This window comes from Budorcas taxicolor, chromosome 3 (genome assembly GCF_023091745.1).
Source record: "Budorcas taxicolor isolate Tak-1 chromosome 3, Takin1.1, whole genome shotgun sequence".
In the NCBI taxonomy this organism is placed as follows: domain Eukaryota; kingdom Metazoa; phylum Chordata; class Mammalia; order Artiodactyla; family Bovidae; genus Budorcas; species Budorcas taxicolor.
In genome coordinates, this window is record NC_068912.1 from 22,177,924 (window position 1) to 22,205,228 (window position 27,305).

Here is a 27,305-nt window from a genome sequence, read left to right on the forward strand (position 1 = left end):
TTTGATTAGATGGACCTTTGTCTGAAAAGTGATGTCTCTGCCTTTTAATACACTGTCTGGGTTTGTTATATCTTTCCTTCCAAGAAGCAAGCATCTTTTAATTTCATGGCTGCAGTCACCATCTGCAGTGATTTTGGAGCCCAAGAAAATAAAGTCTGTTATTGTTTCCATTGTTTCACCATCTATCTGCCATGAAGTGATGGGACTGTATGCCATGATCTTAGATTTTTGAATGTTGAGTTTTAAGCCAGTTTTTTTCACTCTCCTCTTTCTTTCTGCCTTTAGAGAGGTATCATCTGCCTATCTGAGGTTGTTGATATTTTTCCCCACAATCTTGATTCTAGCTTGTGATATTATGTCTATATCCATATCTATCTCACTCCTATCCCAGTGCCTGACACATAAAAGTATTCTCTTCGCATTAGAGGAGGAGAGAGTAGTCCTGGGCAGTGGAGATGCCCTCTCCCTGCCCTTTGGAGCTTTCCGGTGACCCCTGGTGTCTATTCTGGGTGCTGGTGTTTGTGATTTGTGAGAGCATGTTTTCTGTGTTCAGCTCACTGATGTGGGCATAGTAGACATCCCTGAAAAACATGCTCTGTGAATGCACAGTCCATTTTTCTGACAACAGGAAAAGGATGGGGAAGAGGGATTTCTGGGGTAGTACCGGCTTTCCCATTGATGCCCCAGGAAAGCAGCTTGGCAGGGGGTGGGCAGGCAAAGACTGGCACCACCGCACCACCAGCCTGAAGGAGAGAGGGCTAGCTCAAGGGCTGTGGCGACAATGACAGGGGGAGGGCCAGGGGGGAGGGGGAGGGCTCAGTCTCCTTCTGGGGAGAACGTGGTGTGGAAAGGCTGCAAGCAGGTCAAGGGGAGAAAACTTTTTAAATAAGCAAAGATCCTAGGAGCACGAAAGGGAGAGGGGAGGGAGAGATCCTGAGGGGGAAGTGGGAGGAGAGAGAAAGAGTAGGAAGAAGTGGGCGGAGGGAGGGTGACAGATAGCGATTAAAAGAGGGTGGGAGAGGAGCGACTGACAGGCTGGAGAGCGAGGAAGAGTGGGCAGCGGAGGACAGGCGGCCAGAGAACCAAGAAGCCTACGGGAATTCCAGACAGGAGGAGGAGGAGAAGAAGGTAAGAGTAAACCTGGATTTTAAGAGCTAAAACTACCAATTGATGGGAAACAGCCAGAGAAAAAGTCTTGAATTACAGGCTGATCACAACAAAGCTCTTTCTCTGCACCTGTGGGTTTCTCTCCTGCCTCTCTCACCACCAGCCCCTATGATGGTCCGCTTTGGGTATATTAAAGAGGACGGCTTAGGAAGCAGTAGATAAATCACGTACTTGATTTAGAAGGAGCTGCAGAAATGCAAGTGGAGGGCCTCTGCCATCTGTCTACCTCTCACAGAGTCTCCATGCTCCAGGGGTATCTTCTAAGCAGGACACCAGGCCATTTCCAGGAACTTTTGTGAAGACTGGAATTGGCCCTTTAAAAACTCAAACCATCACTGTTTTACGATGCTTCCTCTAGGCTTGGAATCTTTTGAAATGTTTCCACAGCATCTAGAGGGTGTTTTGATTTTTTTTCCCCCCTAAGGCATGTTGGATGGTTTAAAAATATTCCCTGCCTGGTTTCTTGTGGAGTATCATGTCCCTGCTGTACATTGTCAGCAATCTGGCCCCTCGTGCTGGAGCAAGGAGGCTGGTGAGACCCAGAGAGAAAGCCCGGGAGAAGGACCCATGAGAGGTCTCCTTTCCTCCTGGGCACAGGGCAGGAAGGTTTCTGTTGGCTCCTTCATCTCCCTTTCAAGCATGTGGTGAAGGAACCGGGGCTCGGGGGGCCAAGAGACCTGGGTTCTGTTGCACTGAGGGGCTTGTGATCTTGGACCAGACAATTTCCCTTCTGGACCTCACTTTCCTCAGCTATAAGATAGAAGGTTTGAAGTAACAGGACCCCTCCATTACCGTCAGCAGTAACATTGTCCAAGGCTGAAATTCCTAAGCTCAAATGCACCTCAGAAACACCACAGAAGGGAAGCCCGACAAAGGATTTGACATCCCTACTGCACCTCGGCTCAGTTTTTCCTTCATTCCTTCTCTCAATATCCCATCATAATGGAGGACCTCCTGGTTCTGACTCCTCAGCATCTCACCAAGCTGTTTTCTGAACACAGCTCTGGCACACAGGGTCTGACTGGCCTGAGACAAGAAAGGACACCAGGCAGGGAGTAGGGGACCTGAGAGGGATCCAGTGACATTGGACAGAGAAGAGACCAAGGCCACCTCCATCTGCCTGGGGCAGTGGGCTCACGGCTGGGGACATAAGCTGGTATTTAAAGCATCCCAGCCTGACTTTTACATCATCAGGCCAAGTGGCTTCCATCTCTTCCACCCACTGACCTGGGAGTCATAGCCCAGCCCAGCCCCTGACTTGCTGCTCACCAGGGACAGCTCTGAACATGCCACCCTCTAGCCAGGGTCCCTAGGGCACCACTGCTGTTCAGAGCCTGCGCCCCCCACTGTCTCTCCAAGCCTTTTCCTCCCTTGCTGGCGGCCAAGGAGCAGCCCCAGCGACCACTGGCATACAGTAAACCATACCAGGACATGAGTTTCCTGGCTTCCAAACTGGCACCCTCGGGGGTCCCCTCCCCAGATCATGGCGTTCACAGAGCCATGGCAGTGACACAGCCGTGTTCCCTTCTTGGCCACCGCCTGGAATTCCAGAGATGTTCTTGCTGGGTTGTTGAAACTGGTTTTTGTTCTTGTCTGTTAGCTGCCTTACTCCTGTCCCCCACTCCAGATACTGCCCTGAAGTCCTAGGCCTTTAGAATTGGAAGTGGTCTCCTAGGTTTCCTTTGGCAAGTAAGGAAAACAAGGCTCAGAAAAGGGAAATGGTTTGTTGGAAACGACAGAGAGAGCCAGGGCCAGTGCAATTGGAAGAACACCATACTCAGCTCACTCACACCATGGGCTCTTCTGCCTCCCATCCTTGGCTGTGTTTTCTGAGTTTCCATTTCCCCCCAAACCTCCCTGCTTCTTGCATGTAAGTATCTCTACAGTCCTGCTTCCTGGCCGTGGCACCACTGTCCACCTGCTCCTCTTCATCTCCGCCGGCTGGTTGGGGGCACACACAGTGGAGGCTTCTGGGCTCTCACAGCCAGCAGGGCTACCACAGGGCATCCTGGCCTCATGAGTCCTGGCTGATCCCGCCTCTGGGACCAGCTGGTCAAAACAGAGCAGGGAGCCTGTCGGTGTGGATCAATCAGACAGGAACTAGAAGACTCATAGTCCTCAGGGTTAGGGAGACCCAAGGCCCAGGCTCTGTCATCTGTCCCAGGAAAGATCTCACCCACCTTGGAGTCCAGCAACTCTCTGTGTTTGGGCTCCAGGACTGAATTGACTGAAGGGGAGAGATGCCCACTTTTTCAGGAAAGCTTTAGGACTCATAGGAAATAAGCTGACTTCCCTTTCAATAGCCAGAAGTTGCTGGTTCCTGGCAAGGGACAGCTTGATGCCATTGTGTGAATCAATTGTTTCTGACATATTAGCAAACAATGGGCAAGAAAAATTCAGCCTGTAGTAATCCACTCACCTTCATAAGGAAAGGGAGTCAGGAGGCCTCGGAATCAGAGGTACTGAAATAACACAGAGAGATCTTCAGTTCAGTTCAGTTCAGTCGCTCAGTCGTGTCTGACTTTTTGCGACCCCATGAATCGCAGCACGCCAGGCCTCCCTGTCCATCACCAACTCTCAGAGTTCACTCAGACCCACATCCATCGAGTCAGTGATGTCATCCAGCCATCTCATCCTCTGTTGTCCCCTTCTCCTCCTGCCCCCAATCCTTCCCAGCATCAGAGTCTTTTTTTAGATTTTCTCTAATTCAGGGGCAGGGCAAAAGGAATCACATTCGGGTTAGAATTTCAACTGTATAAACCTTGGGGAAATGATTTAATGTCTTTGATTCTCAGTTTCATCTGTCAAAGTGAATACATACTTTCCTTGTAAAGTTTTATGAAGAGTAAATAAAACGATGTATTTTAAATGGCTACCATACAGTAACTGCTCAATGAATGATAGAACAATAGAGGAGAATACAGGTCACCTGGTGCTCAGTCCAAATCTCTTGAATTGAGTCTCGTTTTAAGCAAAAGTCTTTCCATAGTGAAGGCTCACCGTGACTTGAAATTCTGAAGGTACTGCCTGGTTTTTATGACCACAGATTGTTTTTTTTTTTTCTGAGTCTACCTTTGCTGACCTCTAAGCTGGGAATTAGAAAATCTGGATTTGCCTCTTGACTTTGCTACTAATTTGCCAGATGATCACAACTGGGCAAGTCACAAATTCCCCTGATGTTCTAATAGACCTGGAAGAGCCTAAGCAATCGTCCAGCTCAACCTCTTTGTTTTACCTAGAGGTTAAACTGAACTGAGGCTCAGGGAGAGGGAAGATCTTGTCTGGAGTCACAGTGAAATAGCTGGAACGAGAAAGAGCCTGTCTTCTGAGGCTCTTGTCCACAGAGGACTTCTAGAAGCTGAATCCAACCTGGCATCTCCATGATTCAGAACTTGGAAGTGCAGGTGTCGTAAAGGGTCAGGATGCCTCTTCCCCTCAGATCACAGAGTACACAACCTCCTATTTCTCTTTCATGGAAAACTGAGTCACCTTCAAAGCTACCCTTGTGGATGTGCCTTTGGATTGGTGATTAGATTCCTAAGTGCTGCAGCTCCTCAGAAAGAAGGAATTACATGAAGCACACATTTCATAATATGGACTCATGGAGTCCATCTCCAGACCCAAAATCTTGAGTTAAAGGGAAGTTGGGAGGCAGGCTGGACTGATGATGAGTATAAATGGAGCGTGATTGGAGTGGATCGCTACACGCCTCTTCCTCTCCTCCCACCACTCTTCTTTAAACCGAATGACATAACTGATGTAGAGTTAAATTAATATCCTTCCCATTGCCCATGTTTTCCTCACTCTGACAGTCACCCTCCCCCACCTGGTAGCACATGGGGGCGGTCCGTGCTGAGTCCCTCTAGCCGGCCTGCTCCTGTCAAATGCTGAGTCAGGTTGGCTCGCTGGGTCATATTTCAGAGGAGTTTTTAATGGAAATGGCAGAAAACAAGGAACTACATCACTGAGTGGCTACTATGTGCCTATTACGGTTCTAGATGTTTCCACTTATTCACACACTGTTTAATCCCCATGAGGAAACATTCCCTCTTTACAAATGAGGAAGAAATTGAGAGGTTATGTGACTTGCCTGAGGTCACACTACTAGACAGTGATGGAGGCAGGCTCAAATCCCACTCTTCCGAGGGACCATGAGTCCTACCACCTAACTATTTCAGTTCCCGTTGCTCTTGTTGCAATCTGACATCAATGGAACTCCAGCGCCTGCTGTTTGGCCAGCTGAGAACCCAGCGGTAGACAGTGTCGCAGCCAAGAGCGTTTACTGGCTAAAAAAGGAAATAACTTTCTATATGTGATTTCTGGCCAAACGGTGGCAGATGCTGAGGAGTCTGGGAATCCTGACCACTGTGGGCTGAGGGCTCCATGTGATCATCAGTTCTAGGAACAGCATATGCAGGGGATGGCCAGCCAATGAACCAGAGGCTAAAAAGAAAAACCCTGGGCCTCTTATGGGAAAGTGGGAAAAAGCCCTGCTTGTGGAGTTAAGACACTAGAGCTCCAGTCAGAGCTTTGTCACCAGCTGTCAGTCCTGTCAGTCCTAAGGCCTCTTTGCTTTTCTTTCCCTTTTAGAGGCAGGCTTTGAAATCAGGTAGACCAAGTTCACGTCTCCTACACAGCATTTGCTACTTGTGTGACTCTGTACAAGTTCTTTAAACTCTGAGTCTCAGTTTTCTCAGCTCTAAAATGGGATAATACTGGTTTCCTAGCAGGGCTAATGTAAGAGTTAGAAAGTGGACTTGTAAAATGCTTCACAAGTGGAAAACACTCAGATAGTGGTTTCTGTTATTACTACCGCTTAACTTCCCTGGACCCTGGTCTTCATCTTGGGTTGAGAAATAAGGGGTTGATTTTGATTGATCCCTAGATTCCTAGATTCCTTTTAGCTCTACTGTACTATGATCGATGACAAGCTGTTGGAAATAATAAAGCATTCCATAAATGTATTTTTCATTAATAACCACACAAGTATCAATCGACCCCTTCTGGGATAATAAAGACCTCCCAATATTTCATTGTAATTCAATATCTCCATTTGCCATTCCCTCCCATCCATTCCTTGTAAATATGTCTAACATTTTAAGCAGATTACTTATCTTACCATAATGCTCTTTCTCTACTTTGCCTGCTCCCTTCTACCTCCTTGGCTTTGAAACAACTGCCGGCCAGCAGGATCTCTGAATGGCCCACTCTGTCCTTGCCAGAATCAAATAATTAAATTTAAAGAGGAGTTAATTATCTGCCCTTGGCCGGAGTAAAAGGAAAACTAAAGTGATACTTAATCTCCTCCATCTGTCTCCTTCTCCCTCTCTCTCATCTCTAACTCCTCCTCCCCTCTCTAGAGATTAAGATTCAGGGGCCCAGGCCCCCTGGACTTCTCATTCTGAGAAAGTTGCCCAGACTGCCCAACTCAATGCTGCTGCTGCTGCTGCCAAGTCGCTTCAGTCGTGTCTGACTCTGTGCGACCCCATAGACGGCAGCCCACCGGGCTCCCCCATCCCTGGGATTCTCCAGGCAAAAACACTGGAGTGGGTTGCCATTACCTTCTCCAGTGTATGAAAGTGAAAAGTGAAAGTGAAGTCGCTCAGTTATGTTCTACTCTTAGCGACCCCATGGACTGCAGCCTACCAGGCTCCTCCATTCATGGGATTTTCCAGGCAAGAGTACTGGAGTGGGTTGCCATTGCCTCCTCTGTCCAACTCAACAACCATAGGTGTATCATACATCTAGCTGACTGCTTTCCCTGAGGCCGAAGTAGCTACTGCAAACCTAAATCAAGAAAAGAATGAAGGTTCTAAATGTAAGAATTACCCTCAACCATGTACAAATCGACTCCCTAGTCTCATAGTTATTTCACAAACATCCCTGTAGCAGTTATCTTATGTAGAAGAGGCCACTCTTCGACCAGTAAGGATTTTCAAAGAAAGGAACTTCAGGTGATTTAGATTCTAGCACGGTTCTTAAGGCAGGAGCACTGCTGTCAGAAAAGACAAGAGCTGGCTTTGATGCCAATATCGTTGCTTACCAGCAAGTCACCCTCAAGTGATCTTGCTCGTCTACCCCCACTGAAGACTGGAAGAAGGGAACAGGCCCAGACCCTACTTACTATGGTTGCTGTGAGAATCAAATGAGAAAATATATATCAAAAAACTTGCAGAGAGTCTGGCACATAGAAGGCTCTCAAAAAGTGTTAGATTCTCTTTTTATTCTCACCTTTTCGTGTAACTCTGGGTAAACTAGCAAATGAAGCTGAGAATCTGTGAGGATGATAAAGATTAATGAGGTGGCTGAGGATCAAGACCACTCTCTCCTATAATTCTCCCTACAAGTCTATTTTAGGGAGAAACTATTGGGGGTGAAGGAAAATTAGAAATATGTACAATCATAAGTAAGCTTCACAAGAGCTCTGAGATGATGGTTACAGTTGACACTCCACTTTATAAAGCCACCTTTGATATCTGGCGTTGCACTGGGGCTCACGGACACCTTCTGAACTGAGCTGCACTGACATAGACTACATCTAAGGCATCCTGTAAGTGACACCCTTTGGGTCTTTTTACAACAGAATTCTCTTCATTGGGAAGCAAGTCAACCCTGCCCTTGCTGCATTCCACTGCATGGTGAGCGAAATTATAACATGGGCCCAGGGGATTGTTATTATTACTATGAATAACAATCTTTATTGAGAACCAGAGGTCTGGTAGATACTATCCAGATCATGTGTCATTGTCCAGAATTAGACGCAGACTCTGCAGAGTGATCTTAAAATCTAATTTTGACAAACTTGGATGAGTTTCCCAGTGATCTGTGGGGAGGAGGCGGAGAAGGAATAGTCCGTGGTGACCAAGTCTCTTGCTGTAGACACACTCAGTCCTGTTCAGTTAAGTGGAGGGCTCCCTCATGGGCAGAAGGAAGGCTCGTGGCTCTTCTTTCCCTGGTATCCCGGTCCCCATAGTCACGGTGCAGGTGACCCTAGGTTGGCTTCCCAGGGAGCTGCCTCTACCGGCATTAGGTGTTTTGAGTGACCTGAATGCTGTCATTCATCCACCATTGTTTCTAAAAAGTACACAAATCCGCCTATCAATTTCAGGGCACAATATTAAGCTCTAAGGGAAAAGAGAGGATAGAGAGATTTCAAGGGGAGGATCCAATGATGAATCATTATGGGCCTTATCTTCAAGGACAACTCAACTCAGGGTTGAGCTGCAGAGATGATACAGAGTCAGAAGGGCAAATAATTCTCATTATGTGTGTGAAACTCGGTGGTTTTACAATTAAACCCAAGCCCCAGCTCCTGAGGTGGGGACACGAATTTGTTGTTAGATAGTATACTGTAGTGGAGAAGGCAATGGCACCCCACTCCAGTCCTCTTGCCTGGAAAACCCCATGGATGGAGGAGCCTGGTAGGCTGCAGTCCATGGGGTCACTAAGAGTTGGACATGACTGAAGCGACTTAGCAGCAGCAGCAGCAGCAGCAGCAGCAGTATACTATAGACTTCCCTGGTGGTATTGTCAATAAGAATCTGCCTGCCAATGCAGGGGATTTGAGTTCAATACGTGGTCTGGAAGGATTCCACAGGCTGCAGAGCTACTGAGCCCGTGCACCACAGCCACTGAGCCCACACCCTAGAGCCTGCGCTCCACAAAAGCCGCCGCGATTAGAAGCCCGCGATTAGAAGCCCGCGCACCCCAGCTAGACAGTAGCCCCCATTCTCCACAACTAGAGAGAGCCCATATGCAGCAACAAAGACCCAAAACAACCAAAAAGAAATTAACTAATTAATGAAAAAATAACATATTGTAAGGACTGATATGTTTGGTTCCAGAGGACAGAACTAGAATCAACAAAAGAAAGAGAATTTTCAAGGCCTCCTCACAGTAGCTTCTTACTCACCTGCAGCACACCTTCCTGAGCAGGAGAGACGGAGGTGCAGTTTCTGCTATGTGCTGGGTGGCACTTGCCACCTGCACCTTGCCTAGTTCATGTCGCAGTCAAGACTAAAGGACTGCAGCGAGCAGGATGACCACCAAGGAAAGGGTCTCACCTCCCCCACTCCATTTGGGGGCTGTGTCAGAGATAATGCGACTTTATTAGTAGGCCAAACATTCTTCCCCCAATCACTGCTGCTGCTAAGTCACTTCAGTCGTGTCCGACTCTGTGCAACCCCATAGATGGCAGCCCACCAGGCTCCCCCGTCCCTGGGATTCTCCAGGCAAGAACACTGGAGTGGGTTGCCATTTCCTTCTCCAATGCATGAAAGTGAAAAGTGAAAGGGAAGTCGCTCAGTCGTGTCCGACCCTCAGCGACCCCATGGACTGCAGCCTACAAGGCTCCTCCATCCATGGGACTTTCCAGGCAAGAGTACTGGAGTGGGATGCCGTTGCCTTCTCCTCCACCAATTACTAAGAAATCATTTACTATGCACCTAATAAGAAAACCTAATGCAATAAAAATACTAAGTATTTACTTTGAGAAGTCTGCTACCCTTCTTATAGGGAAAGCTGTTAAATCCTTGAGGGCAGGAATCATGTCTAATCTGGGTTTTTGCTTGTTTGGCTAGCTGGGCTGTGCAGTATGGGGAATCTTAGTTCTCTAACCAGGGAGCAAACCTGTGCCCCTTACGTTGGGAGCATGGAGTTGTAACCACCAGACCAACAGGGAAGTCCCCTGATCTGTTTATTAATTAAACAGATGTTGACTGCCTAGTCTTTGACAGGCCGGGTACCTCTGAGGTATTATTTCAGTACTGAGAATAATAGTGGACACATAGTGCAGGTTAGCTGATAGACAAGAAGTTTTTGGAGAACAAGTATAAGGCAGCATATAAGCCAGTGTGGGAGTATACCCTGACTGCTGGATGGTAATTTAGCATCTTCAGAGTTCAGGAGATATCAAAGAGGGCTGAGGTCAATTTGAGACGTTGTCTCCAATTCCACTCAGAACTGTGGGGCAGAGAAAGAGGTGCTGGCTATGAGTTTAGGTTAATTTGGGCTGCTCTAAATTGGTTTTCTTTAAAAACATTGGCTGTGTAGGGTGGCCTCAGTGCCAACATAAGGAGGAGCACCGGACTAGACACCGAATTTTATTCCTAATCATATAATACATGAAGTGAAGGAATAAAATGATGCTCACTTTGCACAAAAACCTTCCTTTGGCCCTTTGCCTCTTACCCAAGCACCATGTTACTGTTACCAAACACCTCCCCTAATGACTTCTCTGAGAAGTTTGCTTTGTCCCACGATGTGGCACATTGAAAGAGGACATGGAAGTTCTTGGGATAAAGAACGTTCTGGATTGGGATGTTCTTGTCCAGGTTCTACGGACGATCTCTTTTTGCCTTGGGGGCTTCAGAACTCATATCAGTTGCAAAGGGCTGTAGAATCCAACTATCCAGGGCTCTAGGAAGGGCCCAGGCCCCACCTGAACCAGAGTCGACCTCCTGTCTTTTGTTTCCATCACTGTTGTTTAGTCTCTAAGTCATGTCCGACTCTTTGTGACTCCATGGAATGTAGCCCACCAGGCTCCTCTGTCCACATGATTTCCCAAGCAAAAATACTGCTGTGGGTTGCCATTTCCTTCTCCGAGGGATCTTCCTGATCCAGGGATCAAACCCAAGTCTCCTGCTTTGGCAGGAGAATTCTTTACCACTGAGCCCCCAGGCCCCTATATTTCCCTAATGTTAACACACTTTGTGCTTTATTGAAATTATGTGTTCTCTCTCCTTAATGAAGGAAAATAAAGGCAGTTCAGCTCAGTGAAGGCGGGGACTCTGTGCTTGCCTTTTTTGCTGTATCTTCAGTGTTGTCCTCACTGAATGATGCCTAATAACTGGTAAACATTCAATAAATTTATTAAATGAATGACTGAAACGGAAGGACATCATAGGCTAAGAGAACATGAGAAGCCAAGATAAAGAGGTGATTTTCCCATTTAGGTCACCACAGAGCATTAAGTAGAGTTCTCTATGCCATACAATAGATTGTCATTAGTCATCTATTTTATTGATAGTACCAATAATGTGTATGTCAGTCCCAATCTCCTAATTCACCCCACCCACACTTTCCCCGCTCCTGATGTCTTTATGTTTGTTCTCTACATCTGTGTCTCTATTTCTGCTTTGCAAATAGATTGATCTGTACCATTTTTCTAGATTCCACATATATGCATTAATATATGGCCTTTGTTTTTCTCTTTCTGACTTACTTTACTCTGTATGGTAGCAGAGCCTAACACAACATTGTAGAGCAACTATACTCCAATAAAAATTAAAAATTAAATAATACCAGCTACATAGAAAAAAGATACAGAGATGAGAAATTATGGGTCATAAATATGTGTGTGGGGAGTTGTGTAGCTTAAGTATTGAGTATGTGAGGGGAACAGCAGAAATAGATAGGATGGGGAGGGCTTCCCAGGTAGTGAAGTAGGTAAAGAATCTGCCTGCCAATGCAAGAGATGCGAGAGACACAAGAGACTCAGGTTCAACCCCTCGGTTGGGAAGATCCCCTGGAGTAGGAAATGGCAACCCCCCTCCAATATTCTTGCCTGGGAAATTCCACGGACAGAGGAACCTGGTGGGTTACAGTCCATGGGGTCGCAAAGAGTTGGACACGACTGAGCATACACACACTGTGGAGGATCTCAAGAGCAAGTTAAATAGTTTGAACTTTATGAACAGTAGGAAGCTAGTGAAGATCACAGACAAAGCAGTGGCGTATACTACCATTTGTATTTGATAGAGTTTATTCATGGCATGGGCAGCTTCCTTTGCCCTCCTAACACACTTCCTGCCAAGAAACAGATGATAATCTATAAAGTATTTTGTGTGCTATTCACCCAGAAAACTCAATGAGTATCTAATCTACAAGTTTTTTTGGCTGAGGTTGTAGGTGGCCCAAAGACACCCACAGGAGTCAAGAAATTGACTTTAGCCAGGGAACTTTCCTAGTATAAGCTGAGCAGCTTGTACATAACAGCAATTTGAAGTTTCTCTGAGCTTGTCTGAGTCATCCGAGAAGTTACGGATGAGAGGTTTTTCACCCTATATACTGCCACCAGGGCTCCCAGGTCTGCCTCAGTCCACATCTCCTCAGTTAGTTTGTTTCTGTTCTCTCCCAGTGAGGCTTCCCCAGAGGCTCAGGGGTAAGGAACCCACCTGCCAGTGCAGGAGACGTGGGTTTGATCCCTGGGTCAGGAAGATCCCCTGGAGAAGGAAATGGCAACCCATTTCCTTATTCTTGCCTGGGAAATCCAGTGGACAGAGGAGCCTGACAGGCTGCAGTCCGTGGGGTTGCAAAAGAGTCGGACACGACTTAGTGACTAAACAACCACAGCAAAGATTGTCTTTCTGATATTCTATCAAGACTGTGTTCCTTTCTGGTACCTGTGCTTTACTTCTTCCAGGTGGGACCCCTTGGACCACAAGTGAGGGAGTCAGCAGGCAAGCCTCCTGGCAGACCAGACCAAAGCATCACATTCTTTGCCTTGAACTATTTTTATACTTCCCTGGGGACTTGCAAGGAATGAATGACAGTGCCAGAAGATCAAGGGAAAAGTCTTCAGGGATGGAGGAGAGTTTGAAAAACTTGCCCTGGAAGAATATACATCTGTTTCATTTTGTTTCTTTTTCATTGACTTTTCTCTTTCTCTTTGGCTTTCTCCCCTCTTCTCTTTTTCTCTCTTCTGCTTGATAATGCACGTCCCTCTACCTTTCACTTTCTCTTATCTTTGTCTTTCCCCACCACTTTCCTTGCTAGAAATGGCTGCCTTTTATTTGGTCCTTATATTCTGAGCACTGTGTGAAGTGCTTTTTATGTATCCCCTCATGATACTTCATGAGCTAAATATCACTATATCCATTTTGCATGGGAGGAAATTGAGACATAGATCCAGTAACTTCTCCAAGCTCAGCAGATACTCACAAGGATTTGAACTCCACTTAACTAACCCCCAAACTGACTTTCCTGAACAGTTACAGAGCCTCTTTCCCCCCATTTCCATCACTCCCTTGTCTTTTCCCTCTTTTTAATCCTTCTCTTTCCCCTTCTCTCCTTCCCTTCTCTCTGACATTCGCCACATCCTGGTCTCTGCACGTGTGCTGATGACCCTGAAGGTGCTGAACACTGTGCACGTGCCCAGAGGGATCAGAGACCATTCAAATTCTTATCTAATCAGCTATTTTCCTTTTGGACAAACGCTCCACAATTTTCCACTTTGGGAGGGGGCCCTTAATCATGTGAGGAAAAGGGCAGATGTCTGGTCACAAACCAGAGAAAAGGTTTCAAGACTTGGAAGGGTCTTTGATATGAAGGCGAACAGAGATAAGGTCCTTTCTGCTTATTCACAGACCCTTTCATTCCCAGGGACTCTGTGTACTCTCAGGGTTGGGGAGTAGAGTGCTGGGAGAAGACAGAGCCAGGAGGCTGGTCTCTGTCAAGATATCAACTCAGAAGCCAAAGCCTGGACCATGAAATATGGTCCTGTCCTTCCTTCCTCTTATGCATAAGAACTGGAACCGGGATAGGATAGGGGGCATGCTGGCAGCAAAGATGTGAAGGTTAAGGTTTGAACTTGACAACCTCTAAAGTTCCATCAGAGTCTGAGGTTTTAAGATTCCAATAAGGGAATATTTATCTTCAACTCCCTCCTTTTTTTTTTTTTCATTAGGACTGGTTGATTAAAGGCTTAAGCCATAAGAACATTTATTGCTCATCAAGTAAAAATTCTGGACATAGAAGAGTCAAGAGTTGATTCAGAAGCCTTGGGGCACTGGTTGCATTTCTGAGATTCCCTGGGCAGCTTCAGGCATCTTGACTCACACAACCTGTCCACAGGCAGTCGTGGGGGTGAGGAGGACTTCAAGGGAGGCTCTCTCTGTTTACTGGGGGATAGAAAACATTTTCTAGAGCACTCCCTCCACGTTAGACCCTCCCCACCTCACCTCACAGAGCAGAACTAACTGCAGTGAAGGCTGAGAAAGTGATAGCTGACCTTATCCTGCTAATGGTTTGCCATGAGTAGGAAACATCAGTGCCTGCCACCCCGTCCTTCATTCATTCAACTAAGACTTACTAAGCCCCCACTCTGGGCTAGGTGATGATGGTACAGGGGAAAAGACAAGTCTTGTTCTCAAGGAGCTCCTGCTGGAAGAACATAGACAGGAAGAGGATCACAAGATGTTAGGAGAGGACTGAGTGTCCCCAGGGTCACTGCAGAGCTGAAGATACTCAGCTTGAGGAAGCAGGGAGGGCTGGAGAAGCAATGACTGGGTTCAGTTCTGAAGAGTATATAGGATTCAGCTAGGGGTGAGGAAACACGTAGGAGGTGGTTGGGAGGAGGGCATTCAAGAATCTTCCAGGAACTGGCATGTTGGGGACCAGCAGGAAATGAGGCTGATGAAATATGCAAGGAGCTGATGAGGGAAGATTCTAGGTGAGACTTGGAGGTTTGAGGCATTTATTCTGGATGTGAGGTGGGCAGGTCAGGGGGTGGATGCCTTCTGTGTGAAGAAGGACAAGCTGAAAGGCACAGCTGGAATGGTTGCTCTGCAGTGAGGAGCAGGTCAGCACTAGCAGCTGCTCACCAGCTGGGGAACCTGAGAAACCTCTCAGTGTCTTCTTTGTGCTGCTGTGCTTAGTTGCCCAGTCAGGTCCGACTCTGCGACCCCATGGACTATAGCTGCCCCCCGCCCCCCCCCCCCCAACCCGCCCAGGCTCCTCTGTCCATGGGGATTCTCCAGGCAAGAGTACTGGAGTGGGATACCGTGCTCTCCTCCAGGGGACCTTCCCAACTCCGGGATCAAATCCAGGTCTCCCACATTCCCAGCGGGTTCTTCACCATCTGAGCCACTTTTGCCACCTCCCAGAAGATCTGATCCATGCTGCAAGGCTCCAATTGCTAGAAAATGCTTCCTGAGGAGCCAGATTTGCCACTCCCACCCTCTTTTTTCTCTACCACCTAGTTCTACCTGCTGAAGTCAGAAAAATATTTTTTACCCAACAGCCATTCAACCATATGAAACATGTGAGCTATGATTTTCAGCATATCACATACCTCATCTCCTTTAACCCTCAAATCCTCTGGTGTAGCTATTCCCATTTTACAGACAAGGAAACAGACTCAGTGAGGCAAAAGTCCAGAGTCACACTTGCAGATTCCTGTCCTACACTACTCCAGTATTTCACAGGTGAGGTCCTTGAATATCTGCATCAGAATAACTGAGGCTAGTTGCTGCAAATCAAGATTCTTCGGGGGCCAACCCAGACCTCCCAGATAGAATCTCTGGAGGCAAAAGCACAGGATGCACACACATTTTAACACACATCTCAGTTGATTTCTAGATCCATTAAAGTGTGGGAACCATACTCTAATCTCGCTATCAGGAGTCCTTTGAGTCTTCTCTTTCATTTTTGCTGGGCATGGGGGAGAAGGATAGCCCTTCAGGCGAATCTGATTTCTAAGTTGCCTCTCTAAAGGAATGCACCGGTTTGGGTCAGTGGAATCACAGGGCATGATCGGACTTCCCAGACATTCCCAGAACCATCCCTCTGTTTTTCTCTCTGCCCCACTGGCAGGAGTCTTGGCGCCTGTCTTCTGCTGAGCCAAGATGGGTGACTGGAGCTTCCTGGGAGAGTTCCTGGAGGAAGTACACAAGCATTCCACGGTGATCGGCAAGGTCTGGCTCACAGTCCTCTTCATATTCCGCATGCTGGTGCTGGGGACGGCTGCCGAGTCATCCTGGGGTGATGAACAGGCTGATTTCCTCTGTGATACGATGCAGCCTGGTTGCGAGAACGTTTGCTATGACCAGGCCTTCCCCATCTCCCACATTCGCTACTGGGTGCTGCAGGTCATCTTCGTCTCCACACCCTCGCTAGTGTACCTGGGCCATGCCGTGCACATGGTGCGCGTGCAGGAGAAGCGGAAGCTGCTCCGGGAGGCTGAGAGGGCCAAAGAGGCTCGGGCTGCTGGCTCCTACGAGTACCCGGTGGCCGAGAAGACAGAGCTGTCCTGCTGGGAAGAAGTGAACGGAAGGATTGCTCTCCAGGGCAGTCTACTCAACACCTACGTCTGCAGCATCCTGATCCGCACCACCATGGAGGTGGCCTTCATTGTGGGCCAGTACCTCCTGTACGGGGTCTTCCTGGACACCCTGCATGTCTGCCGCAGGAGTCCCTGCCCCCACCCCGTCAACTGCTATGTGTCCCGGCCCACGGAAAAGAATGTCTTCATTGTCTTTATGCTGGCAGTGGCCGGACTGTCCCTTTTCCTTAGCCTTGCTGAACTTTACCACCTGGGCTGGAAAAAGATTAGGCAGCGATATGTCAAGTCCCAGCCAGGCATGGGTGAGTGCCAGCTTCCTGGTCCCTCGGCCGGCATAGTCCAGAGCTGCACACCACCCCCTGACTTCAATCAGTGCCTGGAGAATGGCCCTGGGGGGAAATTCTTCAGTCCATTCAGTAATAAGATGGCCTCCCAGCAGAACACAGATAACCTGGCCACGGAGCAGGTGCGAAGTCAGGAGCAGATTCCGAGAGAAGGCTTTATTCACATCCGTTATGCCCAGAAGCCCGAGGTACCCAATGAGGGCTCCCCAGGGCCCAGCCTCCCCCACGGCTACCAGAGTGACAAGCGCCGTCTCAGCAAGGCCAGTAGCAAGGCCAGGTCAGATGACCTGTCGGTGTGACCTCCAGTGTGGGAGAATCAGATGGGAACAGAGGAACTCAGAGAGGGAAGACATGTTCTTTCTGACCCCATCTCTTTCATTCTCATCACTGCTATGCTGTTTTTGGACTCTGGGTCTCAATGACATTGCTCATTCTTTCCAGAAGATGTAAGCAGGTCTTTGTGGATGCGGTCAGAGACATAGCTATCTGTCCAGGCTGCTGTCTCTTCCCCATCGTCCACCCAAAATCCTCAATGAAGCCTTTCAGATTACTCTGTGAATGGAATGGAAGAAGGGAGGGGATCATAGCAAATCTGGCCTGGGAGGGATAGCCAGAGGGGTAGGATGACTCTCTACACAACAGCCACACAGCAGATGGATTCTCTAGGTCCTTCTGGCTTCCTTGATCTGAACACCCTTCCTCTGGCAAGAAAGAGCCCAAAGTTCCTAGCCCACCAATGAGCATGAGTCAAGGAACTTGCATTAGATGTGCTCTTGAGTGTGTTGTCTCCTTGGACCATACCTTGGAGTGGTGATGAGGTTGCCATGGTCTGCCCTTGGCTGCCCCTCCCTCTGCCCAGTCTTACTTAAAAAGAGGTCCTTGGAACTCAACCAGCAGGCTCAACTTTACAAGTGCCTTGGTATGCACCTCTGGCAAATGTCTCACCTTGGTGATATTGCAGCCTTTCCTTCTGCCAGGGTGTGCAACCAGCCCCTGGGGCTGGAAAGCTCTCCTGGGGAGTCACTGTACACACAGTTCCACTGGAATTCCTGCCACCACCTGTCATCTTGCAGCTCTTTTACAGTTCAAGCTGATGATAGACACCATCCCTTCCATTCCCCCCTTGGCAGTCCCTCGAGTGCTCCCCTAAACACCTTATTGACCAGAATGCCCAAGAAGCCATTGTCCTCTCTTGAATCCTTACCAGATCACCAGCCATGGAGGCCAGTGGAATTTCCCTAGGTCTTATGAAAACAAAGAGGATATTGTGCTTCTCAGATTCCCTTTGGGAAAAAGAATAATTCTGTTGTGAAGATAGAAATAAAAAAGTAGAGAAAATACTGGAAAACTATTTTTCCCTCCTGTTTGCTTCCCTTGCTGACTGCCAACTTAGAGTGCCAAGAGGAGGTGTGATGACAACTATGGAGGCCCCCAGATTTCTCTTTCCCTGGAGTATTTAGCAGGGGCATGAAAGCAGTAAGGGAATCTCCAGCTCTCTTGGCAGGGCCCTTGTTTAAGAGCACAGAAATCCCTGTGTCTTCCCAGTGCTCCCAAAGAGACTGCCAAAAGCAGTGGGGACTGCAGAAAAGCCATGTCTTCCCAGGGACTGGCCAGGTTTCTCTCTTCAGTCCATCCATAATGGGTGGTTGCCACTTTGGATGAAGATAAATGATGCTCAGAATTGGATGCTGAAACTTATAAGGAGATGATTGCTTTTTTAAATGCGTGTGTGTGTGTGTGTGTGTGTGTATGCTGATAAAGTGGGTGAAGAGGAGGGGAATTCTGAAATAAGGAAAGAATATCTTAGAGACACTTTCCTGCTTTCCTCTAGATGCCTGGCAGAGGGCTGAGACTCATTGTTTTCAGTGTCATCAACCTAAAGATATAGGCATGAGAGGCCGGGATAGAAGAGGCTGAAGGCTCAGAAGGAGGCTCAGCCTCTGCCCCACATGCCCATCTCTGGGCCCCTCTGCTGAGACTTGAATGTTATTGGTGGGGAGAGAGAAGGATGTGGGGAGAGAGAAGGATGTGGGCAGAGGAGTGGAGGAAACTGACTGGGATGCCATTTAGGGAAGAATGATTGGTTATCCTAGATCCCTGGAGGGAACACCTTTTAATCTATTGTCTGGCACTGGCATTGAAAGTGAAAGTGAAGTCGCTCAGTCGTGTCCGACTCTTTGCAATCCCATGGACTGTAGTCTACCAGGCTTCTCTCTCCATGGGATTTTCCAGGCAAGAGTACTGGAGTGGGTTGCCATTTCCTTCTCCAGGGGATCTTCCTGACCCAGGGATCGAACCCAAGTCTCCTGCATTGCAGGCAGATGCTTGCATTAAGACTCTCCAAAACAAAACAAGACTATCTTTCCCACCATCTCTCAAGTGTGTTTGTTTTATGAAATAAGTGTTCTTGGGTTAGAAGTTCTATGAGATCAGTCCTTCATGAAGGGGCTTTCAGGAAGGAAAAAAGGAAATAATATGTGTAGTTTGTCCAAATAAAGTCTGGCCTGCCATGTATCTCTTCGTGGTGTCCCTTTCATGGTATGACTATAAGATAGAGGTAGCAGACTTGGTAGGGGAGGCGAGCACTTGATCAATATTGCAAAGGGCTTTGGAATCACACATGCTAGGGTGAAAATTGCAGCTGCTGATTTACAACTGGACTCCAGCAAGCTACTTAATCCTTGAAGCTTGGTTTCCTCATCTGTAAATTGAACCTAGTAATATCTACCTCACAGGTTGTTTGTTGAGGTCCTTTAATGGACCAGAACCTGGTGGTCTGGAGTCGACGATAAGAAAGTAAAAGAGCGAAAGAGGCTAATATTCCTTGGTTTACACAGAAAGCCAATAAAGCCCCCGCACGGGGCTTGCTCTGTTCACAAAGTCCTCAGGTGCCCTCTTGATGGGGTGAAGGTGCAGAGCGGCTTTTCGAGAGGGTCTTAGAAGCCCGGGCAGGAAAGTGAACTCAGAGAGCCTCTGTACTCCAGGGGATCGGCCTGAAAAAAAGAGCGAGGGAGAGAGAGAGAGAGAAAGACACGGGGACCAGAGCGCTGATGGAGCAAAGGTGTTTTATTCAACACTGCGTAGGTATTTATACTGTCTTACAAGATAGCTATTTTCAGCAGAGATAAAATCAAAACTTACACGTTATCAAGAAAACATGAGATCATCCATATGAAAGAGAGAGTTGTAAATAACCACTTTTACCATATGGTTCATAAAAAGGAAGAGGGTACTTATCACCGTATAGAAAAACTAACGAAGGAAATGCCTGGATTCCTCAGTCCTGGGAGAGGCTTGCCTCTCCTTTTAATTCCTGAATATTCAGGAATTAAAAAGGAACAGAGAATTCCTGACAGATCCAAAACAGCACACAGGAAGCCTCCTGTTAAATGCTTCCTGACAGTTGTTAAATGAGATAGTGTTTGTAAAGAGTTCAGCAGGGTGCCTGGGAAATCATAGTCTGTCATTAAATTGCAATTATTGCTATTATCTTCATTATTTTTGTTATTATGTTGACTACATAGAATTTGAAAACCTGGGATGTTCAGGAATGATTTCAGAACTTGCCATTATGGAGCTCACAGTCTGCCTAAGATGGTTACACTAAATTACATAAAGGAAACAAAAGAGAATGAAAAAGAAATTCATTAATGACCAATTCTAGGAACTATAAAGCTCTAAGAAGTGACCCACATGAAAAAAACTACATTAGAAGAGGAGATACCTGACTTGGCCTTAAGTAATGGCTAAGGTTTTAGAAAAGTGAATACCTCAAAAATGACTCTGTGAAATAGGCCTGTGTGTGAGTGTCGCTCAGTTGTGTCCAACTCTTTTCAACCCCATGGACTGTAGCCCACCAGGTTCTTCTGTCTATGAGATTCTCCAGGCAAGAATAACTAGAGTGGGTAACCACTCCCTTCTCCAGGGAATCTTCCCAAACCAGCGATCGAACCCAGATTTCCTGCTTTGCAGGTAGATTCTTTACCATCTGAGCCACCAGGGAAGCCTGCGAAATTGGCCTGAGAACCCGAGTCTCCTACATTGCAGGTGGATTCTTTACTACTTCACCTATTTACCGAAAGTGAAATAGGCCTGATATTGGGCTTTCCAGGTGGCTCAGTGGTAAAGAATCCACCTGCAACGTAGGAGACTCGGGTTCAATCCCTAGGTTGGGAAAAATCTCCAGGAAAAGGAAATGGCAACCCACTCCAGCATCCTTGCCTGGGAAATCCCATGAACAGAGGAGCGTAGTAGGCTACAGTACATGGGGTCGCAAGAGTTGGACATGACTTAACGACTAAACCACCACCACCATCCCCATTTTACACTTGGAAGCTGAGTTCCAGGAAGGTTCTCTGATAGTGGTCATCTTCTCACTGGCCTCTTTGATTGGGATCACATCTCTTTGGAAGAGAAAAACGCTTTGTGCTAAAACAAACAAAAAAAAAGAGTCCAGGGATCTTCCAGTTCCTCACCAGCAAATGGGTGCCATTTCCTAGACAAAGAACCAAAGGCTGGGAAAAAGCAAACAAGTATTATCTGAGCTACCAACTGGTCTATTTATCAGGGCAGGGAAGCTCTTTTAAAGAGGGGTTGCAAAGAGTTCATAGAACACATCTTGCAACACCACTGTTGAGATTCAAGTGTGTACCTGGCGCCTGTCCAAAGGTAAGGTGCTCAGCCCAGAAGTACCTGAGCAGTTCAGCTAGAAAAAGCACCTGGGATCCATTTTTTCTCCTAGGGAAAAAAAAAGATAGTGAATCTCATGGTTTTATAAACATGGCTGTTAACATTTGACAGTTTATGTTATGCTGAGACTTCAAAAGCCAAGGGACTTATTTTATAGGGAGTAGGATTTCAGCCTCATGTATCTACTCTCATTTTACTTCCTTTCTGCTTCTAAATGTTCACCACTAAAGAGGTAAGCTGAGAATAATATAATGAACACACCGTAGGTTGTAGGTCCCTACAGGCCCCTTTCCTTACTTTCCTTCCTCCAGTGCCAGTTAAGACCACTAGTGTTTCATTCTTATGGCTAAAGTGTTAATGTGGTTAGTGCTAGTAACACTCTTATGAAGAATTGCAGTATGAATGAGTTTTTCCAGGTTTCTTCTTGATAGCAAACTTTGATAGCAGAGGGAAAAACGGAAGAGCACTAGGCACTTGGCAGGTGTCTTGAAGATTTGTTTTCGTGATGTGGAAACGAAGAGTGGAGCGAGGCTGGAGAAGGGAGCCAAAGATAAGCTGCCCACTTCCTGGTCCCCAGCAGATGCTGGAAGCCCCTGCAGCCCATCCATGTATTGGCCCTTACTGTCCACATAGTGAACAAACAAATTTACAAATGACAATTATGTAAATAGGATAGAATCGATGGTTTATCCTCAGCGGCCACCTGATGATCATCAGAGATGGGTATGGTCTATAGTTTTTTATTGTCATTTCAATTGGAAAAGAGGAAAACTTGAATTCAACAAATATTTATTGAGCACATACTTTGAGCTGGCACTCTTTTGGGCTTTAGGAATACAGTTTTACAAAATAGACATGGTTCCCTCCTTTTGGAGCTTACAGCCTAGTGGGGAAGACTCCCTCAAATAAGCAAGTGAACAAAATAATTACAAATTGTGATAAGTGCCTAGAAATAAACAGATGGGGGGGGGGAGCTAACAAAGGTGGGGAAGTTTCTAATTTCTAAGAAATTAGAAAACATAAACTAAATGAAATGGGAACAGTGAATATGAAATAGAAAAAGTGAAACAAACTAGACACAAGTAAAAGATCCTCATATAGTCCGTATAGCTATCAGATAGGTTGGGCGGAAGGTCCTTTCTGAGGAGGTAATGTTAAGGCTGAGATCTAACAGCTGAGAAGACACCAGTCAGTGATAAGTAGGACAAGAACCCAGGTAGGGGAGACCAAATTACTTCCAGGAAACCCCAGAATCCAGCTGTCCCTGACCCCAATCTGATCCAACATTTTTGAAAGATACAGAGTTCAAACAGCACCTGGATAGCACCTAAAGCAAGACTGTTTGGCAGCAACTGCTGCAAAACACAACCAAGCCTCAAGGGACAGAGAAGTTTTTTTACTCAAGGAAGCAAAAGGAACATATAAAAGGTCTTAATTAAATATATGTTGTTAACATTCTAGAAAGCTCCATTTGATGCTACAACTATTATTTCCACCAATATCAATTCTTGTAACACACTTGGAGCCTGCTAAACTAGGCCTTTTCCCTAGAGGCCACAGAAACTGGTGGGCACAAGACTGTGTCTGGAGGGGCTGGAAAGGAGCCAGCAAGGCGTGGTCCAGAGGAGCCTTGGCATCGGAGGAATCAAAACAGCAAAACATCGAGTGCACAGAGAAGGGGAAGTGAGAGGGAGGGTAGCACATCTGCAGGGAAGCCAGGCTACAGGAGTCGTGCAAGACACCAGGCAGACAGGCATCTGGGGACATCTCTCCACTGGATCTGGACTTGGAGCTAGACCTCCAGACTCAGAGGAGGGAGTTGACATGGGCAAAGCAGAGCTTCATCTTCGGGGCTGGAACACTAGGCGGAGCACCAGGTCAGTGTCTTGGACAGAGTACAAGGTGGGTGCCCATTATCAGAATTACTAAGGTGCTAATAAAGTCATTGCCAGTGATACGTATGATTTAATAGATGCCTTTGAAACCTTAAACCACAGGAATGACAGACTGAGACTTCCAGGCTCCCCATCAAGCATGATGGTGGATGGGGAGATGATTTTTGGCATGGAACTTAGCATTGGTCTGAAATCGCCCCAAGTTGGCATCTACTTCCTTCACCTGCATGTAAGGCCAGCATAGCCCTGGGGAAGTCGTGACCTGGACACAAGTCTTAAGTCCCCTCTGTCCCTTCAACCCCGCTGACTTTTCCATTACCCTAATTCAAGACCCTTGTGTGACAGGGTAGGCACATTTACTTGCTAACAACAGTTTCCTCAGAGAGAAGCTGAGAACCATGCGTGAATGCATTCTGGAGAGGGTATGGCCCTTTCACTGTAGCCTGGTCATTGCTCAACCATTCAGGCAGTTGCTGCTGTTCCAGCAACAGGGGACATTCAGGGCTGGTAGAATTGTCTTATGCCTTCTTGGGACTCCTCTTCAAATGAGCTGAAATGTTAGAACCATATCTGGAGCCTTGGAGAAAAGAATTTCTCTCATTGTTTCTAATGAGTAGCCATGTTTAAAAACAACTGGGTTATATGAGGCTCTTTTACTTGTATCTAATTTGTTTTACCTTTTCTATTTCATATTCAATGTTCCCATTTCATTTAGTTTATGTTTTCTGATTTCTTCATCTCTTCTTTTTCTTTTGATATTTTTTCTCAAGCCTTTATCAAGCACAGAAGAAAAGCTTTTGTATACATACATATAAATAGTATGTATAACATATATATTTTAGAAAACTTATGAATTTTGCCTAACAAAAAGATTTATGACATTTTGATTCCACTTGTTTGACTTAGTATGAATAGAATGCCAGATTTCTAATTTTAAAAAACAGATATGCAACAAGCAACAAAGGTTTACCATATAGCACAAGGAACTGGAGTCAATATCTTGTAATAACCTATAATGAAAAATAATCTGAAAAATAATATACATGTATGTTATTATATATATATATACGTGTATGTTATATAACTGAATCACCTTGCTGTACACGTGAAACATTGTAAGTCTACTATACTTCAATAAAATATATGCATATTAAGAAAAAATAAAGATTGGAGAAAGAAAAAAATTAAGCTGAAATATAACTTGGAGGGATTTAAGCTTGCAAATGTTTGAGGTAAAATTACGCATTTGAAACCCAGTGTAAAAAACTGTAGGGTGTCGTTGGCTAGGGACAAGTCAATTAAAAAAAAAAGAAACCCACATATTTTGGTAATAATCACATAACAAGTTTGCAGTTGTTGACCTCTAACTCTTTCATTGGCTCTGTGCTGAGATTTCATGAATGATCATTTTACCCTTATAATAATCCTATGAGATCAGTTGACCCCACTTTACAGATAAGGAAACAGAAAGATGCAATAAGCTGCACAGCTTGTAGGTGGCAGAACTGTGATACACACACTCATCTCTCAGTCTATAGTGGGCTTCACCTAGTGTTAGTCGCTCAGTCATGTCCAACTGTTTACGACCTTAAGGATTGTAGCCCGCGAGGCTCTTCTGTCCATGGGATTCTCCAGACAGAATCCTGGAATGGGTTGCCATGCCCTTCTGCAGGGGATCTTCCTGACCCAGGAATCGAACCCGGGTCTCCCGCATTGCAGGCGGAATCTTTACCATCTGAGCCACCAGGGAAACCTACCTTATCATATATATTTTTAGTACAAAGGCAACACACAAAATTGTACTTATGCTATGATTATAACGTGTAAAATAGATATTTATAAGAACAAAGGCCTGAAAAGAACAAAAATGAAAACAGTCATGCCGGTATGGTGGATCTGTGGGGGTGCTTTAATTCTCTTTATTTTCTAAAGTATTTTAATGTTATTTTTGTAATTAAAACATTTAAATTATATTTATATTCAACCTTTGGGCTAAATTTGGTGTCTCCCTGGGGCAGCTGCCAGGAGCTGCCTCTCTTCATTTCCGCAGTTCTCATGCCTGGGAACATTTTTCTTTGTTTGGGCTCTGACTGCCACCCTTAAATGGAATAAGACTAAGCAGGAGGCACCCACCCCAGGGTCTGGGCTGCCGACTACGTGACGGTGGATGGTCTGCCAGCTGTGTCTCTGGAAATAGCTGAGCTTCTGAGGGAGCGTGGGAGGCATGACCCGCACCCTCAGTGTGGTGGGTGTGGACAGTGCCCACTCCACATCAGGTCAGGGCCGTGGACCACCAGGCATTGTTTGGATGATTTAGAAGGTTATCAGTGGGAGAGAAGCCTGCCCTCAGATGCTCAGACCTAGGGGGAGAGGAGAATGATGCTAAAGCACAAGGCAGAAGCACAGAAGGGTAAATGAGAGGAAAGCAGCAATGTAGTTCTCAGAGGAAGGCAGCAATGTAGTTCGCAGAGAAAGGAGAGGACCTCGGGAGAGGGAGAGCTCAGGAAAAGAATCACTAAATAGGTGCCCCTTGAACTTGGGTGTGCAAGATGAATAAGATTTTACTATGTAGAGAGAGAAGACTTTCTAGTGGGAAGAAATAGGATGGAATGTTCCAGGAGCTGGGAGGGGCCCAGAAAGGAACATTGAGGGGGAAGATGAGGGCAAGGGGCAAGAGGATTCTTGAAAGTGTGCCTTTCACCTTGTAGGTGGTAAGGAGCCCTGAGTTTCTTTGGGCATCTGGGGAGCGGGGTGATCAGTGCTGTTCTTGAAGTCAACTAAGGCCGGTGGGCTGTGGAGGGAAGACCATCGAGGCTGATCATCCATCCCCTTTTGATCTGGGGATGAAGTGAGGGGCCACAGACAGAGCCTCAACCACGGACTTGGTGGCTGGTGAGGAATGAAGTGGGGATGGTGGCAGGAGAAGGATGCCAGAGATAACTAAGAGGTTTCAGCTCTCTGTGAACGTTTATTTATTTATTCAACAAAATTAATTCCAGGAGAGGGTAATGGGTATATTAGACCCTTTTACGTATCACTTCAGATCCTATCGGCCTTGGTGGTGGTGGTGGTTTAGTCGCTAAGTTGCCTGACTCTCATGACCCCATGGACTGTGGCCCACCAGGCTCCTGTGTCCGTAGTATTTCCCAAGCAAGAATACAGGAGTAGGTTGCCAAGTACTGGAGTAGGTTTCCTTCTCCAAGGGATCTTCCTGAGCCATGGACTGAACTCAGGTTTCCTGCAGGCAGTCTCCTGATTGCAGGCAGATTCTTTACCAACTGAGCCACTAGGGGAGCCCCTTGTCAGCCTTGCTGCTGCTGCTGTTGCTGCGAAGTCACGTCAGTCAAGTCCAACTCTGTGCGACCCCATAGACAGGAGCCCACCAGGCTCCCCGGTCCCTGGGATTCTCCAGGCAAGAACACTGGAGTGGGTTGCCATTTCCTTCTCCAATGCATAAAAGTGAAAAGCGAAAGTGAAGTCACTCAGTTGTGTCCGACTCTTAGCGGCCCCATGGACTGCAGCCTACCAGGCTCCTCTGACTATGGGATTTTCCAGGCAAGAGTACTGGAGTGGGTTGCCATTGCCTTCTCTGCCTTACCTGCCTCTTATTTCAATTGCCAGTGGGTGTTGATCAGCCACCCAAGGTGCATCTGACCCCACTCCAGGGTGCCCTACCGACCCCGTGGTAGAGCTCTGCTCAGCACCTACACTGGCACATGGACAACCGGAAGTGGGGGGTCATCAGTGCAAACACAAGGTGCACCTCTGAACAGTGGAGACAGAAGCCCCTCCTCTGCCCCTGCCACCACGCCCCTGATGGTTCCAAGGCCTGGTCACTAGGGTTTCTCCACAGTGGGCTGAGCAGCCCACTGCACTTACCAATGCCCAGTTTGATAATGTGTCTTCCTATTTTGAATCCTTCCCTGCTTCTCTGTCCTTGCTTCCCATTCTTACTCCTGGAACTGTACACCCTGATAGAGTGTTATCACATCAGTCTCTGCCTCAGGCTCTGCTCCCTGGGGAATCCAGACTGAACCAATGATTCCAGTTTGAAATCTGGAAATTTCAAATCAGAAAATTCAAATCTGAAAATCTAGCTTTTATCACTGTACTCAGAACTGTAGAGCATTCAGTCCAAGCCAAGGTTGG

At 46.7% G+C, this 27,305-nt stretch overlaps 1 protein-coding gene across 1 annotated transcript; it reads left to right on the forward strand.

Annotated features, from left to right (window-relative positions):
• The first annotated feature begins 1,000 nt into the window (after window positions 1-1,000).
• GJA5 (gap junction protein alpha 5) lies at window positions 1,001-18,992 on the forward strand. The gene is made up of 2 exons (XM_052637142.1): window positions 1,001-1,128; window positions 15,760-18,992. Exon 2 carries the CDS (start codon window positions 15,792-15,794, stop codon window positions 16,869-16,871), a length of 1,080 nt encoding a protein of 359 aa, XP_052493102.1. The 5' UTR covers window positions 1,001-1,128; window positions 15,760-15,791; the 3' UTR covers window positions 16,872-18,992.
• Window positions 18,993-27,305: the final 8,313 nt, after the last annotated feature.